The 21,402-nt window shown below is 37.3% G+C and overlaps 1 protein-coding gene across 1 annotated transcript in view; it reads right to left on the bottom strand.

The window, feature by feature from the left end:
- The window catches only part of itfg1 (integrin alpha FG-GAP repeat containing 1), a 146,885-nt gene that overhangs the window by 105,598 nt on the left and 19,885 nt on the right, over nt 1-21,402 (bottom strand). The window contains exons 7-8 of the mRNA XM_005913089.3: nt 17,224-17,276; nt 5,243-5,324 (exon numbers count right to left, since the gene is read on the bottom strand). Of these exons, the coding sequence (XP_005913151.1) occupies nt 5,243-5,324; nt 17,224-17,276 (135 nt within the window). The remainder of the gene's footprint in view (nt 1-5,242; nt 5,325-17,223; nt 17,277-21,402) is intronic.

The raw sequence follows: 21,402 nt of genomic DNA, 5'->3' as shown, positions 1-21,402 counted from the left end.
TAAGAAACAGAAAATGACAGAAACATGTAGAGAACAGACAGGACAGCAGACACAAATGTAAATCTATGGGGGAAAATCTGGTGGAAGACAGAAAACCAGAGGTAGAAGGGTAGAGTGAGAATTGACATTGTGATGTGTGATGGAAATAATTCCCACTCCAAATCACAGAGGGATGCAATGCTGCTCTATTTCATTCTCTCCTCTCTCCTATTGCTTTTATTATCCTCCCTGCCATCTTTCCGCCTCCCTCTGCAGATCATCTACCTTGGCTCTTTTTCTATATTTCACCCTTTTTTCCACCTCACTTCATGCCACCTTTGAAATGTGCCATTTGCCCTCACTCTTTCCTTTTCCACTTTCTCATGCATTTAAGTTTTTAAGGTAAATTCACAAGGTGCTCATTAATTAACCTAAGCGGAAGCTGGTCAGAGAGACTCACAGGAGGGCCGCACACAGAGAAACAAACGCTGCAAAATAAGATTGACAAAGTGAGACTGGATGGCAGAAACAGACTGGATCAGGTACGTAAATCTCAGCAGGTAGATAAAGAAAAACCATTGGAGCACACACAAAAATGGGACTTACAAGACTTTGGCAATTTGTATAAATAACAAAGATGAAGTAGAAGAGGATTTATGTCAATACTGTCATCACTCAAGCTGCATCTATTTGTAGAATTTACAGGTAAGAACTATGTTTTCTTCAAGCTGAAATAAATCAATTTTGGACATTTGGCACTAAAATATAATACGTCTTCTTTCAGGTTTGTGGTTATTTTTATCAAATACAATCTCCTCTGAATTATACTGCGTTCACTCTCAGTGGCACAGAGCATCTCTCTTTGTATCAGTGTCTTTTGCATCTCAGAGCCCAGAGACAAAACCATAGGTTATAATGAGGGATGCCTTTTGAGCTAACATCACCTTATACAGCGTGACTGATGGAACCTGAACTAAATGTAACAATTTATTCAGTTATTTCTTTTAAAGACCATTGCTTTATATATTGTAAAACTAATCATAACCACTAAAGTAAAATGAACAGAGTAAAGTGATGCTTATAAGAACACTCAACAAAATAACTAAACGGATTAAAAGACAGAAAAAGGGTGATAGCTGGTCTTCCACTAGTGTAACAATCTGTGACACCCAAAGCTGTTTAGATGAAGAACAGACGGCGACGTAAGAAAACAAGAGCAGGAAATTAGTAAGCCGTAGATAGGAGATACAGAAAGAGAAATAAAGAAAGACACTGACAGCTGAAGAGGGGCTAAGTGAAGCAAGACAAACCAGGACAATTAAAAAAAATCCCTCTGTATTCTGAAGGCATCTTTTTGCCTGGACTTGGCAGATTATTAGAAGCGTGACCCTTAAAGGCTTCTCTCCACCAGTTAACAAGAACAAGATGTGGAAGTGTGCATTTCCAAACTGAAGGAGAAATTATGATTTTTTTAAAAAAAGGAAAAAAAAATTATGCCAAGATAAGCTATTAAAAAAAACTTCTGAGATAATAAATTCAACACGCGCGCAGATTCCCTCAACACAAAGACACCCACATGCAGTCACAGCATATAGGTCATTTTCCCTTTGGCTCATACAATATTGCCAATTTTGGCACAGGGAGTTTGTTCACTAAATATTTGATGGACACCCTTTTGCTGCAGTGAGATTAACACATTAATCTTGCCAATAAGGATGTGTTTATCAGTGTGAAGCCCTTCGTGCATGTGTTTGTGTTCATGTGCATGAGTACCGCACAAGCCTAAAAGTTAATTAAAAATGCATTGAACATTACACAGCTAATAGCAGAACATAACTCAAACTAAGTGATAAGGTTACATAGATTAAAAAAAAAAAAAAAAAAAAGATAAACAGAAAAACAAAACTAAAGCTAAAAGCCAAAGAGCCACAAACTAAGAGATACTACATGCGTGAGATTTTAAATGTACTCTTTAGCATACTTGTAATTTAATTTTCATACAAATATCTATAGCGCTATCCTGCCAACTTACTTAATATTCACTGCCTGGCTCACAGAAGAGGGTGCATTTGATTGTTTTGAATAAATACAGCAGAAGAAATGTGTTGTCAGCATGAAGCAGCAGACATAAAATCTAAGGAAGAAGAGACCTTACATGAATGAGCACACTGCATCGTTTGCCCTGAAGACATCAAGTGGCCCCCATATTGAAGCTCCTCAATTACGAGGGATGCGTTTGATTTCTTCCTCTCTTATGCATAATCTAACTCGCCTTTCTCAAAGACCACTACAGCAAGAAAGAATGTGATGATGGATGCGTAGTGATCTCTGAGAAGTGCAGTTCCCATGATTGGGAAAAAACACGAAGAAGAAAAAGTCTGAACTGAAGCCAGAGTATGCTACGGGGATAGCATCTAACAATACAAGATGATTCTAATATAAAAGGGGGAAAAAGATTTAGTAGAGGTGGTTCAGCATCTTCTCAGGATGCCTCCTGGGCATCTCCCTTTGGAGATTTTTTGGGTATGCCCAGTGGGGAGAGACTGCAGGCTAAACTCGCTGGAGAGATTATAATCCTCATCTGATCTGGGAATGCCTCAGGATCCCCCAGAAGGAGCTCGGAAAGTTGCTCGGGAGAATGATATCTGGACTACCATGCTTAGTTTGCTGCCACCATGACTTTGTGGAATCAGAAGGTCATGGATGGATGGAGAAAAACCAAACCCTACATATACATGAAAAAATAATATCTCTCTACTGCCTCTGACAAAACCCTCTTCAACTTTTGGCTGAAATTTCATAAAGTTCTGCAATGTATTTATTAGCTGGTCTCAGGTCGTGCAGGTTATTCTATCCAAAATATCAGTCAAGAATTATTTTTTTGGGCACTCCTGTTATGCATCTTACAATAAAGAAACACGACCTTCTCTTTAAACTCTTACACTGAAATGAATTCACTTTTTTTGAATCCAGTAAAACCAGCTTCCTGGTCATTTTTTTATTTTAATGGTTTACAATTTGCAGTAAAAATATGCAAGTTCAGCTATGGAGTTTCTTGCAGAGGTTAAACCAGCAACATTTTCAACTGTGGCATCAATTTTATATAAGCCACTAGCCGTATAAGCCACATAGTATCTGTTCAAACAGATACTATGTCAACAGCGTCTTACAGTTCTCATATGCTTATCCATTTCATTGCTAATGAAACTATCACAACTAATTATTGTTAGTGTGAGCAGTAAACTGGTCAGTTAGCCAATTTTCTGAAAACATTCTGCAACCATAGTAGTTTCATGGTAATTTAAGTTATTTTAACAAGTATAATAATGAGAATAATAATAACAAGAAGAAGAATCATAAAAAAATTAACTACATGGCATCTGTCAAAAACAAAGTAACTTAGAGATGTAAGCAACAGAAAGAGAGAAAGAAAATAATTATTGCATTATATAAAGCAGTATAATCTCATATAAAAGTAAGCTCAATCCTGAAATACTCACTTGTAAAGTTAAAATAAAAATCAGTCTAGAGTCTTTTTTTCATAATGGAGTCCAGAGGATCAGTCTACCATGGTTTCAGTTCAAGAAATTATTAACAGAGTTGTGTAGGAGGATCTCCTGCTGCTTGCAGGTTCAAAATAGATTGGCACATTGGAGTGAGTGAGTTAGTGTTATTGGAGTCAAATCAAAATCAATTTGAGATTCATCCAAACAAAACTCCATGCTTCAAGAGAATCTGACATTGAGACAGAGTATATAATGAGCCAAGGACCGAAACACTTCACAAGTGTTAAATTACAGTTACTGGTGCTCAAATAATCCCACACTAATGTTAAGACTAAACAATATTTAAGATGTTCAGTTCGATCAGATGTTTCTATATCAGTTTTGTAGTATTGCTTCCAAATGAGCCAGCTTGATAACTTTGACTCTTCTCTATTTGAGCAATCATTCACATACTGTAATACCCAGACTACAGAGCGCACCTGATTAAAAGCCGCATGCTCTAATTTTAGAAAGAAAATCAATTTTGTACTTGTACAGGCCGCACCGGTTTTTAAGTCATATGCGTTTCACTTGTAATCTGAGATATTTACACAGAAATATTACACGTGAGGATTTTTAACGTTTAATTTAATCCGTAAGGTAACATAAACATACAAAAATACATACTGCAAATGCTTTTTTTCCGCGAACAGCGCCTGTAACACGGCTACCTTTAAATATACGTATGTATCAGTAACACACAAATTACGTTGCTTATGGTTTTTTTAACGGAACAGTGCACAAACAACATTACAATGTCTCTTAACAGCCGGTAAAAATATATACCGTATATATACTACTTATCAATTTTATTGGTCTACTGTTACCAGGCAAAATGTTTTTGGCCGCATGAAAAAAAAAAAATGCATTAGCTGCACGTCAGTATAAGCCGCAGTGTTCACAGTGTGGGAAAAAAGTAGCGGCTTATGACCCGAAAACTACGGTGCTTTCCCTTTCATTTTACTTTGTACATCATCAGACTGTTAAATGAAACGGTTACTTACTTTTAAAAACAAGCACAAGAAGGCACCAAAAGACAATGCTGCCCTAACTGAGGGGACAGCACTGTCAAGATGACCAGCCAACTTTGTGGCATGCAGGCTGCAGCCTGGAGATTAGCGAGCCAGCAGAGATTTGCAGCGGATAAATGTAAAGCTCATCTGAACAATGAATAGCGCTGGCCAAGATTGTTTGAAGGGATAAGATGTCCACAAAAATCTGGCTATGGGATTATGAGTGTGTATAATAGAGTTTTATATTGTAGTGTGTGCCTGCCACTGTGCATGGATGAGATTAGCCTGCCAGTTAAGGAATGAGCATATCTGGGCTGTAAGTATTTGGAAACAGACAGTGAAACTGTCAAACCTCAAAACACAACATAGTCCTGTTTGATAGCCTTTGAAGCATCAATGCAGAAAGAGCTTTCAGGACTTCAGGAGGAAAGGAAGGGATGTAACAGACACACACCAGGACAAATTTCAGTACAATCCAGCCTCGTCCACACAGTGACTAAATGTTGGGAACTTTTATGCACCTTGACTGCACATATTGTCATTACACATTGTCTTCTTCGATTTTTGTTTTGCTCCATTTTGGCTCTGTTCATATGGCCCTGCTACTGAAAGTACATCCCACTGCTAGGTTTCAAACCGATAACTGTATCACATTTACACAAAAACACAGCAAACAAGCAAATGAAAAATCTTTATAATTCTCACCAAAGTCCACAAAGGAAGACTGCCCAATAATTGTGGTTTCGTTTGGCTTTGACATGACGTCAGTCTTGGTGAAGTTCCCGTCCTGATAGATGACAAATGGACAGAAAAAACATAAAGAACAACTCATGTTTAGTCAGAGATCCAGCAATAAAAGACAAGTCCAGTTTACCCGTCGCGTGTACCATAAAAAGCTGTAATGTTTCTGGAAAGCAAAAAGTAAAAAGCTTGCTCTTGTTCATGCACTCAGTAAAATTTCAAAATATATGCATAACACTTATCAAGCAAAAATTTTGTTTTAATCTTATTAGAAATGTTTGATTTAAACAAAACAAAAACAAGATAAAAAACATGATTGGTTTATAAATTCTTGAATTACAGGCCAAAATATGCTTCGTGGAATAGCTGAATATTTTTAAATAGTTAGCATTCACAACCAGTGTTTTTGTAAGATTTTATTATTATTATTATTTATTTATGTATTTATTTTTAAATCATTGCATTTAGCAGAAAAGAAGACAAACCACATTCATGATGAGTTCAACTAATATACGGTAAAGCAACCAGCAATTGTCTCCATTCTGGATTATTTAATATTTATGTATTACATTTTAATTTTAAATACTACAGCAAAATGCCACTTTTTATATTAATATTTCATCCGTTGAAGATAAGCCCCCCCCAGAGAGTAATTGTTCATTTTAATATGACACTGCACCTTATTGCATTTTACATTGCTGGTTTGTGGATTTAGAGAAAACAGTGGCTGTGAGAGTTTTGAAATTTAGCAAACCTATTGGGTAAGTGGTGCCCTTTACATAGGGCAAGGAAAAAAGGCAAGGGTTTAAGTATATCAGTGGGGGGGGAAAAGATTTGTATGTGTGGGTGCCTTTGCCTAAGAACACATGTGAGTCTGTGAGCCTGCCGATAACAACATTACTGATTTATGAGAAAGTGACAGAGTAAGAAAGATAGGAAGAGAAGGTGAGGGAGGTACAATAGTTGAGTCAGAGAACACAATCTATACATTATTATATATAAGTATATAATGTGTGGGTGTGTATATGTGTGGTCAAATGTTATTCTATGCACAAGCCAATAATTGTTGAAATGAATAAACTATGACATGAGGGGTGTGTTATACATCTATAAATTATTGTGTTTTACTAAAGCTGAGCGATAATAGACTCAATAACAATGAGAGGACAAAGGAATCAGACAAATGGCAAACCACAAATTAGCAACTGCACAACAGTAATTTAATAGTTATAATGATGTGAAAACTATTATAACAACACGACTAGAATCAAAATATAAATTTCACTTAATGGTGCTGGGCATGAGATGTAGCAAAACAAGTGGGTAAACTATCAAGACAAAGCTACGGTGAAGGAAACCAAAGGTTAATGCAACACTATTACTGCAAATGATTAACTATAAACTCCAAAATGTCATTTAAATAAAACTGTGTAACAACACTTGCAGCACATTTTCTACCTACATTGCAATCCAGTACACTCTGTATGATATTGATTTCTATGTAGATAGAAATTCCACTACACCACAAGATTGCTTGAATATTTCATGCAGACGGAAGCACCGGTTTGAACAAAATCTTTTCCAAAGAAAACTCACGGCTGTGAAATATTTAAGGCTTTCTAATTAGAACGCACAGACGGACATAAAATTACTGTATTCTTTTCTACTGTCAGCTGTTGGCAGAATGGTCATAAAATAGCATTAACTGATTAAATTCCAGTTCCAAGCATATTTGGCAAGAACTCTAGCAGTGCCTATTCAAAAGTTACTGTGGTGCAAAGTGAAAGCGGTGTAATTGAACTTCCAGGGTGTAATCTGAAAATCCCAGCTGTATTGAAAATGGTCCAGGAATGCAGGAGACGATTACCTTGAAGTTGATTTTGAGCAAATTTACATGATTTTTTCCTCCTACAGTTTTCGGCTGTTTTGGTTAAACCCAATATATGCAAATGGAAAACAAATCTGATTTTTTTAAGTGGAATCTACTGCCAAGAGAGCAGAGATCAAGTTGGCCAGTTCAAAAATAACAAGAAAGATATCAATGGGAAAGGTGAAAAATAATCAGATCCTCGAAATGATTATTGCCCAAAGCCTCCTGGAAAAGCCAAGACAAAGATCCCAGTGTACAATCTCCTGGTCTGTTTTAACAGTCGGAATTCTACGTCAGCAGCTGCAGACAACACAAGCAGCCAGAAAGCTGCACTCCAGGGAAAAGCATCCGTCTACTGACAGCATCATCGCTGCCAGGCTCATCCCAAGGTTTGTTAGTTTTCTGGCATAGTCTGACTGCCCCTCCATCCATTTTCAGGCAGCTTAGGCCCTGAATAACATCGCCATAGGTACCGTGGACCAGACAGCTGCTGCAAAGCAAGCCTTCATAAGCCCGGTGAATTCACCACATCTGAAAATTTATATCATGATATTTGTGCCCTGGTAACAACAAAGGTAATGGATCCAGCTATGAGTATAATGGGGGACTCGAAAATTGCTCTACGTGTAAAAGGAGATAGGTTTGGGAAAGAGGAAAGTCATGACTCAGACTCAGTGAGTTCTTTATTTATTTTTATTTTTTTATTGCTGGACTATAAAACACCTTTCTTCTGTTATACTCAAGTGTCCCAGAAAGCCATGACATTGTGACAGTGTGCCAGAATGAACAATAGGTCCCTGAAAGTGAGGCAGTTAGATGAAACTAATTAATCATTAACTTCCTAATTTTCTCCTGACACATGTAAGAAGACTTTTTGTGAGAAGGCAACCTATTTAATTGTGGTGATACAGTTCAGTTTGTGCAGGTCCTGGAGAGAGAGTAGGCAGTGCTAAAAAAGTATTTTTTTTATTCCTGAGAGAGGGCATTTCTGAAATGCCAAAGACTGTTTTTTATCTCGGGGAATTGTCATGGGTTTAATGCTTCCAGAAAAGTATGATAGAAAGTACCTACTTGATCAACTTAATGGCAGCTTCATAGCCATGGTCCCCCACTCCACTCTGAGACATTAAGATTAGGAGACTAATGAGTAGTGCTGCCAACATGATTGCTCAGTAAGACTTATGACTGTTCAGTCTCAAGTTCCCTTTAGGTTAGTTAGTACTTCAATATTTTGACATCTAAATGGGGCTTTTGCATGACTTGATTGCATCATAAAGAAGTGGAACATAACAGTCTGACAGAGTTGGCTAGTTGAGCCCTAAAGGTCCAACTCAAATTCCAATTATCGGTTTCATTTTTACTGGGTAAAGAAAGCACTTAGTTTTGAGTTAATAACCTCAGTAGTTAGATAACATATACTAATATTTGTCTTTTAAAACAAAAATATAAAAAACTTATAAAATTAATAATTACTTCAGGAAGTTTTCGTTTTTGCATTTAAATATATACACGTCTTGCCAGATTTGCTTTTAAAGCAAACTGAAAGATTATTTCTTGAAGCAATGTGGGATTCATTTGTTTGGTTTTCTCCCTTTGCTAATCATGCAATTCTTAAATACTGCTGACTGCAAGTGAAACCCTAAAAATGATAATGTTATTGCAATATTTATTTCCAGTAGGGTTACAGAGCCTTCAAGTCAACACTTACTCACCCAAGGCTGCAATGAAAAACCTGCAGGTATGTTGTTCTATGCTATTTTAGGGTATTTTGGTGCAATAAGCCTTCAGTAAAAGGCCAATATTAGATTCAATTTAAATTATTTACGATACATAAATTGTGCACTGAAAGGTTGATTCTTTGCATCATGTTTGATGCTTTCAGTCCTGACAAGGCACAAATGTAGAAGTACTTAGCCTGGTGATTTAAATGCACCAAGAGGTACTTTGGCAAAAAGGTTTAAACTATCACTAACAGTAGAAAGTGCAGATTCATGCATTTCCCAAACCTATTTGTTTCCATTTGAAAGAATTACTACTTTTGTAACTACTGTGTACTGACTGTACAAACAAATCTTCTAGGGAAAGACTGCAAAGCACAAGTGCACTTTGAAGTGTTTTTCTATGATTTATAAGAAGTTACAGGGAACAAAAAAAAAAAATTCTGTCATGCTGACATTTGAAAATGTACAAAGTAATTGATATTTAAACTCATTCAACTTAAATATTCTGTCAATTTGCTTACAAAATTACAATCAATCCACAATTAGGAATGTGGAAGTGGTCCGTTAACTCTCTAGGCATTGACATGACTGACTAGTATTGATTTTGCATTCATGTGTGTGTAAACTGACTGATTTGTGAAGATAAAAGGATTAATTTTTGTTATTGTTCCTTATTTCTGTTGACATTACCTTCAACACGTTTCTGTCACTCACACCCACTCATAGGCAAACAGCACAATCACATATGCCCAGCTACTGCACTAAGAGATGCTGTGCTATGCAAAAAAACAAAAAAACTAAAAAGAAAATAACAGAAGGGAACAGGGACCAAGTCTATCTTAGAAAACTAAGGGAGATGGGTCAATGTGTCTAAAAACACCACTTAACCAGTATTGTGTATAAGTAACTCAAATGCTAATGGAAAAGATGTGTATGCATGAAGTGTTACTGTGCTGGTGCTTTTTGAGCTAAAAACAAGGGAGGCCTGGATCAGCTTGTGCAAGGTATCATCAAGTTCCAAAATTCCAGCAACTAGTGATGCAGGAATCCAGATTTATACAGCTCTTTTACAATACTGATACAGAGTATGAATCCAATTAGGGCTGGGCCATATTATACCGTTCACGGTAATACCGGTACAATGTTAGGCAACGATAAAATGAAATATCGCGATAATAAATGGGTAAAACGCGCATGCGCAGTGCCTTTGTTTTCATACGCACATGGCCAAAAAAGCATGGCGGTAACGGAGAATGAGAAGGGAGAAAGTGGATCGTTGAGTGAAACGCATGAACCAGAATTGGTTTGTAAAAATGGTGCCACTTCAGTGATGTGGAACTGGTTTGGTGTTTGTCCGTCAGATACCCTACAAAGCTCTTTTTTTTTTTATAGAACATGGAAGCCGGCCGTCGTTATTACGGTATTTGTCGGACTAAGGTGCTTGTAAATCTGGGAGTAATCTGGGTCCTAAACTCCGTTCCCTTCAGGTCCCAAAGTCAAACGAACACTGCAGCATCACTGGGAGTTAAAAACGGTCTAAATTCTTTCATCTTTAATAAAACGATCAGCATTGCTGCTTTATCAGGTGTAACTATGAAGTTTAACATCCAGGCATCCATGAAATTTATTACATTTAACGGAGTTAGAAGTTAGCAGGAAGTTAGCTCGCTAGTTTTGCTAGTTACCCAAGCGTGATATAGCATGTTCTGACTGAGAGATTTCTGAAAAAATTCAAACGTACAGCTCTGCTATCACTTCCAACATAAATGAAGACAGGAAACTAAACAGCAGTGACGTGTGTAGGGTTACTGAAGTTGGGCTAGGTGGTATATAATGATGAGCTACGTGATCGCTAGCAACACAGCTATGTTAGCATAACACAGCGGTCCCCAACCTTTTTTGCGCCACGGACCGGTTTATGCCCAACAATATTTTCACGGACCGGCCTTTAAGGTGTCGCGGATAAATACAACAAAATAAAACTAGTACCGGTACCGATAAAAATAAGATTTATTCATAACACACGTGAAAAGACCCAGGAAAACCAAGTTAACGATAAAAACGATGACAAAATAACGATAAAAACCCTGAAAACCATACATTTCACACCTGAGCCTCAACTCTCGCGGCCCGGTACCAAACGACTCCGAGGCCTGGGGGTTGGGGACCGCTGGCATAACAAACAGTGAAGCTGGAGGATGAACGCTAACACTTTTCCACTCGATAAAACTTAACGTGAAGGTTCCTGATGGTTAGAGACAAATGCAATCACATGGCAGGATGCTGTAAATGGACCAAATTTCAGTCAGAAGGACAACTGAGATAATCCATCCACAATAGAAGGTTAGTCATTAATATACTGCAACAACATGGGAATAGAGCAGCTGTGATAGAATATAGCATTAATGAATCAATGGTACAGACGTGGAGGAAGCAAGAATGAGTTGAATAAAGTTTGATTTATCTGACTGCTTTGTTTCGCTTAATGTGCCTTATAATCCCGTGCACCTTATGGTCCGAAAAATACGTATTTGACTTTAACTTATTAAATGTTGCTTTTGTAACTTGTAATCTGTAAGGCTTAAAAAACAATTTTACTGGTATTTATAGTAAAATTACAGCCAAGGATACAAGATATTATACCAATACCAGGGCCAAATTATTGAGTCAGGATCAAACTGATCTCAATCCAAATATTGGATCAGTGCATCCCTACCATGAGTAAACTCGTGGTAGTAAACTCAAAATCACAAAAGCCCCTTAAGGCCATCTTTTAGTGGGTCTTTATATAGCTTCCAGTTAATTCTTGCTCACTCACCTCAGAAATGTACCAGTTATTTCGCCATATCTGTAATGTGACAACATAACCTTTTAACATGATTGTGTTTTTCCTGAAAAAGATGAGTTGCAGGGAGGCAAATCTGAAGAATGGGGCAGGTGGTGAGCAAAGACGATATTGGTTTGGCCAAATACTGTTTCCAATGTGCTCTGTGCTCATGACGACGTGCCATTGTTAACTTCTCTCTCCGATCCCCTGTTGTCAATATGAAGTCTGGGGATGAATTTACAGGACAAATTCAAGCTGTTGACTTCTCTACTAAAATTGCTATAACCTATTCTGTCCTAGACAGAAATCCACCTTCCATTACCAGTCATGAGCCTCCATACAAAAGTCAGGTCAGTTTGTTAGAGAACTTGCTTTGCCCTCTGTGCCAGTTTGAGAAATGCATGCGAAACTGTGGATATAGAACACTGTCTGGGGATGCAGTAGGGGAGATCGATCAAATTTAAATCACATGTGTTTGTTTTTATTCATTTATTTTATTGTAATGGGATTATTCCAGGAAGCTTTTGATCACAACTTGTTTGTGTGTAAGACTGCAGCAAATCTAATTCTAATCTATACAGCACAAAACAGTGCCTCAAGGTGATTTTATATTGTAAGGTAAAGACCCTACAATAATACAAAGAAAACAGAGAAAATCCCATCAATTATATGATCCCCAACAATAATACGAGCAAGCGTTTTTGGCGACAGTGGGAAAGAAAACTCCCTTTTAACAGGAAGAAACCTCCAGCAGGACCAGGCTCAGGGAGGGGCGGCCATCTGCTGTGACCGGTTGGGGTGAGAGAAGGAAGACAGGATAAAAGACATGCTGCGGAAAAGAGCCAAAGAAATCTAATACTACTTATTTGGAATGATGATACACATATGGAGGAGACTTTAAAAAAATGGATGTCGTGAATAGCCAATAAATCTCATCAAATGGGTCCACATTTGACTTCTTCTGTTGCTCAAAGGACCAAATTTCAAGCAGAACTCTTCGAAATGACATTCATTTTCTTCTTATTATAAAAGAATTTTTCATTTTGCCTACCTCTATGATATCCTGGTGAAAAGCCAACAAGCAAGCTGATCTGAAAGGTGTTTACCATTAAAAACTGAAAGCGCAAGCCTCAATATAAAAACACTGACTTGCTTTGATGGCAAGCAGTAGTTTATTTATATGCATGTGCTAATCTGTGTAAGTTTGTGACTGGGGATAAAAACAGCTTCTCACTAACCAGTGAACTAAATTATTATATCAGCCGTTAAAGAACTGACCTTTTAAAGCACTTGGCTCTATTTGGCAGCCAATGAAAACACCTCTCTTCACTCATCTCTTTGGAGCTTGTTGATTTTATTTCCCCCTCTGTGACTGCCTTCTCTTGTGTAATCACACAAAAACAGGGGAAAGAGGAAAGATGGAAGGAGACTTAGGGGAAGAGAAAACATAGAAAAGTAATTAAAACAGAGTGCTGGAGAAAGAGGAGCGTGCTGGCCTATGACCGATAGATGCAGCCGCATTGAACCGAAAACCACGATGGGATTAACAGAGGTCTAATGCTCTAAGGATGCTGGGAAATGGCTTGGTCTTCTGTGTTTGTGTAGATTTGCACAAGTGTGTGTGTGTGTGTGTGTGTCCATGGAATGCTTCCGAAGAAACCTTTTTTGTTTTAGAAATTATTCAAGAGTGTGGATGTACAGACTTGTTTGTCAGTGTGACTGAAAAAAATGATACACTGCTAAGGAAAACAGGAAAAGCACTATAAGTAACACCTCATGTCTGCATCGCTCAACTGAGCTAAATTAGGGTGTACTCACACAAGGCACGGTGCCCCCCCAACAATGCACTTACACTGCTTGAATATCTGGGCCTGAATACGCTTAATTTTGTCTTTAGGATTTCACACTCTTTCTTGGCTGGTCTTACCCTCTCCCTTCCCCCCCTCCACACACACACACACATGGACACACAAAGACACACAGATACACACAACACAGACACACACACACACACACACACACACACACACACACACACACACACACGAAAAGCACTCTTGCAGAGCATAAGGGGGTTCATGATTTTATGCATTATGTGGCTTAACTGTGGAAGCAGTAACACACACTGGCCTCTCACATACTAGCTAATTAATTAACAAAGTGATTTCATGATGTCCATTACAATCACACTATATTTATACTGTGCCCACATCCAACTCAACTGTGCCTGGGCCTGCTTCTTGCAGGAGCCCAGAGCACAACACTTAGTAGTGATCACACTTAGCCAAACAAAGTGGACACTTGGGGGTCAAGAGTGCTCTGACATGGAAGTGTGAGTACACCCTTTCACTGGAAATTCACGTGTCTTGGCACGTACATAAAAACATAAGAAAGAGGCAGGACATATACACTGGTTGTTTTAAATAACTGGAGTCACAGAGAAGTTGATCTTTTGCATATAAAATGTCACTTTGCCATTATTTGTATACAATCATAATTAGCAAATAAATTATAATAAATGATAAGGTATGGCTAAAAACATATTATTTGAGTTCACAGCTGAACTTCACCTTTGACCACTAAATACTGCTCAGTTCAGCTCAGTTCAAGTGAATAAACTCAACCAAAATTTGAAGAAATTCCATCATAGTGTGGCTGAAAAGCTGCAGCCAGTGGATGCAAAATAAAATTCATAAATAGAAAAAGAAAAATTGAAAAAGCATTGCTAATAAATGAGAAAGAAGAAAAAAAGACAAAGAAAAGGATTTAACTTCTTCATAGAGTAGCTAAGAAGTAGATCAAGAGATCCATAATCTGAGACTGCAGAGACACTGACAAGGTTCACTTTGTCTTCCTCCCAAATCCTTTCCACTATACCTAGAGATGCTTGTAAGACATGCTTTTTGCAGAACTACTTATGACTTGATTGGCAGGAGGCAAAGTATGCAAAATTACAAAATAAATGCCAAGATCAACATTAAATAGAATTATAAAATACTAAAACTGTTTTGGTGTGAGTGTCAATTACTTATTGATTCACTAAAAATTCTTCAGTTCTTAACATTGATAATACTATGTACTTCATATTTTTTTTTATTTCTTCATGGCTAAAAATTAATCCTTGAAAAGTGTAAGTCATAGATTCATCTGTTTTATGGTTTATAGTCTACGTATGTATCCATGTATACACCGAACAGAAAAAGGATAAACGTATATTAAAAAGTGCTTCAATGAAACTATTCCACATGCAAAACTGAGCTGAAAACAGTATCTTTAAAATGTGGTAGCTGATCTTTGGTCATTGTAAATTCCAGTTATTGATCAGGGTTAAAAACAGATGTGATGTGATATACTGGATTTTCTTGAAAAATGATCGCATTGCGCCTGTTAGCACTTTTGTCTTAAAGGAAATTCTACTTTGCAAATTAGTGTGTTTAGTGATATTATGGAAGTTCTGTTGTAGAAGGATAACATAGTTGAGGTCAATGCACTCAGTGTCCTATTGTTTTAAAACTAGAATTAAAATTTTCTGTTAAACTCAATTATTCATTTATTTCATTTTCTCATGTATGTTTTGCATTTGGATGTAGGCCCTGGCATCTATTTAGATTCTATTTCATATTTGTCATTGTAATAACTGCAGTGAAATGGTTCAGTCTGTTGAAGATTCACAACTGAATAAAAAGCTAATATATTTTTAACATATTGTTTAATATAGACAAAAAAACAACAACAACAAAAAAACCTTCATTTGCAGAGTTTTATAAAAATCATTTGGAACTACCTCAAAAGTTTAAAGTGATCTTTCTCTGAAATTCATTTGCTTCATCCTCTCCGATTAGCATTCTTGCCACCCATCGCACATCCAACTTATTTGGGCATGGCAGTTTATTTGCACAGTTTTGCTCCTGCTTGGTCTCTCTCCCCTCAGACACATTCTGTCTCTTCCACATCCTTCAATCTCTCTCCGTTTCCCCTCTTCTTCCTTACCTCCTCCCCTTCCTTTCTCCTATTCCCCTTCTCTGTGATAAGATAGACTACTGTTCGGCTTGTGCCTCGACCTGCTGAATTTCAAATAGGCCCCTTTGACAAAAACCCAGAGCCATGGTCTCCCCTCCTTGCTCTCCCAGAATATTAACTAGTTCTGCAGCAGTGCCAACAATCCTAGACTCCTAAGCCCACCAAAGCACTACAGATCCATTTGTTGCATTAAGGAAATGAACACTGAAGCAGAGGAGGGGATCATCACTCTGTCAATACCTGTAGTTATACTTCAGGACGTGAGACTGCAACTGAGGCCATACTGTACATTCTTAGTTTATAACTGAATGCCTTTGAGACTGAACACAAATCTTAGCAATAAATAAATGAATAAATGTTGTGTAACAATAAATTAAATAGCTGTTGTATAGTGATCACCAATCTCTTTATTCTTTTCAAGAAGTAGGACAGACTACAGCAAAACCTCTGTTCTAATTTGATTGTCACAGTTAGCTATGCTGTTCTTCATAAAAACTCAAACTATACATTTAAGTTCTACTCGGAAGAGACCTGCTACCCTCTTTCGGAACTCAACCTATCAGTCAAGACCCACTGAACCAGATCGCTGACAGTTTACCATATGACTGATTTTTAGGGGATATTGAGTTTAACTCATTTAAAGCTCCAAACATAGATGAACACAATATGAATATTTTACTCTAGTGCACTGTGATGAAAACGAATAAAGTTATTAAGCTCCTGGAAAATAAAGTGCAAAAATATTAACTGCTTTACTGAGATTCTGTAAACGTCTGTGGCATCATCAATGTCAGTGTATAAGCTGTCGGACATTAAATTTTGAATTTTTTTTTTTTAACAGAATATAATATAAAAAAGAATGTTTGGGGTAATTTAGATATGGGGTCATCTCAGAGTTTGCTCTGGAGAGCAGTCCTGGCTTTCTTGTTTGTAATACTCTGCAGTGTTTGTAATACATATAGCTGAATCATAGCTGAGCAGATGGTTTTGTATACTCAAGCAGTGTCTTCACGGTAAGTTGCCAACTACTTTACACTGCCAGAAGCTTAAACAATTCCACCATTGTTTTCCTTTTCCAGCATAACTGAAAAAAAACCCCCAAAAAACAAAAAGATGATAAGATGTGATATGTATAGCCAGCCAGTTGTAATTTGTCAAATAAATTCATTACAATTGCGTCATTGCCTGCTGTAGCTGTAGTGGTTAAGGTGGATGGAATCAGTTGATTGCCGACTTGAGGCAACATTTCAGGTCACTGTGCTTATCCTACTTGTTACATTACAAATGGCTAACCACATAAGACAGACATTATATAAATGCCAATATGGTTTTAGGCTATTAGCAGCACCATGCATGCAATACAAGCTGGGCTCTACTTTACTCTGGAGGACTGTAATGCTTCACTAATGTCAATTTTGATCATTATAGAAGAGTCTGAGTTGTAAAAAGTCACTAATGATAGGCAAGAGACTCAAAGACACTCAAATAAGTCCAAAAAGCTTATTACCTTGTTGATCCAGGTCTCAAACATTCGGTCGTTTTTCATTGTCAGGAATAAATCTGAGAGGAAGAAAAAGACAGAAGAAGGGAGGGTGCAAGTCATTAAGTGATACATTAATTTGTTTGGCAATTATAATCAAGTATGGAGCAGACGCGCTGATCAAATGTGCTGATCTACAACACAGAGAATCACATAACTGGAAATGTACACTATACTCTTGCAATAAGGCTTTTAACAGATATGGACAATGTTAAGAAATCCTGAAAAAACTGAGAAGACCTCTATTGTAGCCAAAAAAAAGTTCTCTTTTTCATTTTGTCTCTCAGCAGCTAAAATTGAAAACATGAAATTAAATCTACTCTTCAACATAATATATGACGCACAGGACTCAATACATGTTTATGCTCAACTTAATTAATTAAACCAAAATATACAGAAGAAGAAAAGTCTAAATATTTTAACATTCAACAGTTGACACAGAGGAATGATTCATATCTTTATTCATTTTTGTATATTTTTGACATTTCTTCCTCCAACTCTGATATAGAGAGGCACTGCTTGTTCAATATGCAGTTTAAGTAGGTTTTCTAAAGCAACAAAGATAAATTGGCTTCTTAAAACAGTATAAGTAAAAACAAGTAAGGAGAAGGAAAAGGGATAGTGGTGGAATCTCCTGCTCAAAGCAGATGGATTTTGCTCAGCTTTCTGGAGTCTTCACCCCTGGTAATGCCTGTAGCTCGCTCTATTGGAATCCTATAACCTGCACTTGTACTCATATTACTTGCTCTTGAAGCTCAGGCTGCAGGCTGCACTTATAATGCAGTTTCTGCGTGCTTCTCTTTGAGAGGACGTTTACTTTCATTCCTGTGTGCTCTGGTTCTGCCCCAATAATTGGACATGAAATAAATATTGCCATTGATCTGCTTTGGGCCCTGCTATGTGTTGCTGTGCCCTGCATGGGCATATACAAATGGTACTGAAATAAGGGGAAAATTAATAAAGGAAAAACTGGAACAACAGGACAAACGGAGGTTGTGTGTGTAATGATAGAAACCACTATAGAAATCCTATATCCATACACAGAAGAATTATCTAGTAATGTCATGGCCATGAAAGCCAACAAGTTCAAGATGCTACAATGTCACTCAATATGCATGACTATACATGACATTAAAAATACTGTTTTGAAAGAGATTTTCAGTCAAAGCTTTTTGACTGAAAAGTGATCCTCTGATACCATACCGATTAAAAAAGTCTTGTAACAAATACACATGGAAATGTGGTCCTAGATTTCATCTGTAGTCATTTCACAAGTGACAAGTAACTTTCTCTGGATGAGCTCAACTTCCCAAATACATTCTAGGAGCTCATGTGAGAAAGGATTTAGTTGGCTAGCATTCTTAAAATCTAGGTTTTAGTGCATATATGTATGTTTTGTGCTTTACACATGCTTCCCACTGTGGCAGGTGCTCATAATTTGGTGGATTTGAATTTCCTGGCCCTCCTTCAAAATAATTCATCAGCTTCTTATGTCAGAGAGATACCAACTATTAACTATCAAGTTACCAACTATTAACATATAGAGAATATACTACGCCATCTGTGCTAAACACACATGGATTCATGGTTTTAATAGAACCTACGGTGTACTACAAATTATAGTCATATAACATTACATATCCAAAAATGTATCTGAGGCTCTGGTGCCTTTGTGTTTAATCACAGGGATGGTGGGCCACAGATGGTGGTTATTTATCTAAAACCAGCTACAGCTGTTGCAAAGTAATGCCACATTTAAGGTGCTCAAGCTGGTAAAACAGTTCAACTACAACTTTTAATCCTTGTGGACTTGCAGAAATGCTGCCCACGCAGACTCCAAACTTTTTAACAAATGCAAAGTACATAACAAATGTATGCATAGATTATGCATATGTGCAGACGCACAAACAAACACACAGCACTTTGCAGAGCGTGTTTATGCAGGTTTTCGTGTTACTATGTGTATTTGGAGCCACACCGGGTGGTGTGTTGATGAGCTTGGTTAATCAGCCAATCAGGCCTCTTAAACAGAACCCAGCCGTGATTGGCTGATTAGATGCGATGGCGTTGTGTCAGTGAGAGAGGCATAGAGCAGCAGAGAGATGTTCATCTTGTAAACACTTAACATTCTCGCTGTGGGGGTTCTTCCTCTTTTTGCTCATCTTATTGCTTTTCTTTTTTTTCACCCATGTTCACCACTAACAGACTCATCTCCATTATTTTCTCTTGCTTTAGACTTTTACTAAATTCAGCCCAACTTAGAAGGTCACTGCACTTCTTTTGGTTAGTCTGGTCTTCACCACTTTCATGCAGCATCTTGAGGGTGTAAACTGACAATTTAAACGTGGAAAGAACACTTGAGCACTCTTGAAACTTCACTCGGTTTTCTCCCTGGACACTACACTACAGGTGGCTCTGTTCTCAGATCTGTCCTAAGAAGGAAAGCAGTTTCACAGTCTGTCAAGGGGAATACAGACAGACTGAAAACAAAGTTCTGGTTTGTAAACTATGCAATATTGTAATCGCAATGTGATTCCTTTAAAATGATCTTTTTAAAAGTATTGTACTTCTCTGTTCTCCCTTCTCTAACTCACTTTCTTTGCAATAAACTATTCCACAAATTCTCCAGAGAGAAGAGCTCCAAATAGCAATAGAAACATAAGTGCTGCCACCATCACTCACTTTAACATAGTTTTGCTGTTACAGGGACTTATAACTGGGCTTCTAAGGGTCTTTAATATAAAGATATAAAGAGGACTCCAACAAAAAAGAGGAACATAAACAAAAAAAAGAACAGAACAGAAGAGTGGATCCTATGGGAAATTCCTCCGGGTATGGTATTTCATGTTTTGACCACTTATCACAATTTAATTTTGTTCTGAAATAATGTTTTTTCAAAGCATATCTTTATCATTCTTTTCTAGTTCACTGGATACTTTTTCAGTCATATTGAAAATTTAAACCACTGCCTATAAAAGCATTCCTTTTGATAATTTAAGTTAAACAAGAAGTATGTATTTACTGCCCTTGATCATTTATCATTTCCTTTGATACCTCTGATACCTTAATGATGACCATGAGTCCAAACTACTTTAGCGAAGGATAACATGTAGGCAGTAAAGTATGTATGAGTAAGAATTTATATATCAGTTTAAAAAGGTTCATAAATTTTAAACCAAAACACCATCCCATTGAATTAACCCAGTCATTTTTTGCTAGAATATAAACAGTTAAATTATTAAAAACTGAGGAAAGTCTTGTCAGTTTTCCAAAATGCAGAATCTTTGGACAGACAGCAGGGATCAAAGGGGATATGACTCAATAGGTCAAGTCTACTCCATTGTTTTAACACAAAAATCTGTTTTCCTTCCTATATTCAATATGAGAAAGACTTGCCGAAAATCTTTTTAGCTTCATTTTAGCAACGTTAGTAGGGCTAGAACGTGTGAAGGAAAAAGAAACGAAAGAAAACAAGCAAGGCAGTTTAAATGTAATACTAGTGTAAGGACCAAAAATGACAAAAAAAAGTATGGATCAAATAAGGATGTCGTTGGTTCTGCTGCTTTAATTTAATCTTTTTAATTTTAGAAAATGCCCACTGTGAATTTGACAGTGTTGTATGATAGCAATGGTAAATCAGCGTGACACCAGTTTAATGATACAAAGAAATCACTGAAGCAGCCGGCTTTATGGACTGTTTGATAGTCTTTTAGGAATAAGCATTAGTTATCTGATCACCAATCTCTTGTTGGGGGGTGGGCTCCTGCTCAGCACCAAATTCAAGCCACCCATGTTTGAAGTAGAGATTAAACAGCTGGATAAAATTTTTTACATTTTCAAATTTTTTCAACGTCTAGCAATGCTATGACAGGCAGATGTTCTCAATGAAGATGACACAAAACATTGAAACACTGACTGGGAGTTCACGGGCACTGTGGTTGTCCCAGTATCACGACAAGCCACCAGTAATCCTGTCAGTCCTGTGCATTTGGTGGTGACCAGTACATCCATCAAAGCCAGAGAATCCCATCAATCCACGGCCCAGTAGAAAAAGAAAATCAGGACAGCTGCTCTGTAGTTGTAAGCCATCAGTAATGCCTCAGCTATAAGGAATGTGTAGCCTTCTGCTTAATATTAGGACTATAC

This window comes from Haplochromis burtoni, unplaced genomic scaffold (assembly GCF_018398535.1).
Source record: "Haplochromis burtoni strain Fernald_Lab_line unplaced genomic scaffold, NCSU_Asbu1 Contig_2, whole genome shotgun sequence".
NCBI classification, from domain to species: Eukaryota; Metazoa; Chordata; class Actinopteri; order Cichliformes; family Cichlidae; genus Haplochromis; species Haplochromis burtoni.
The sequence above is the reverse complement of the archived record's forward strand: the minus strand, read 5'-3'. Positions and strand labels throughout refer to the sequence as shown.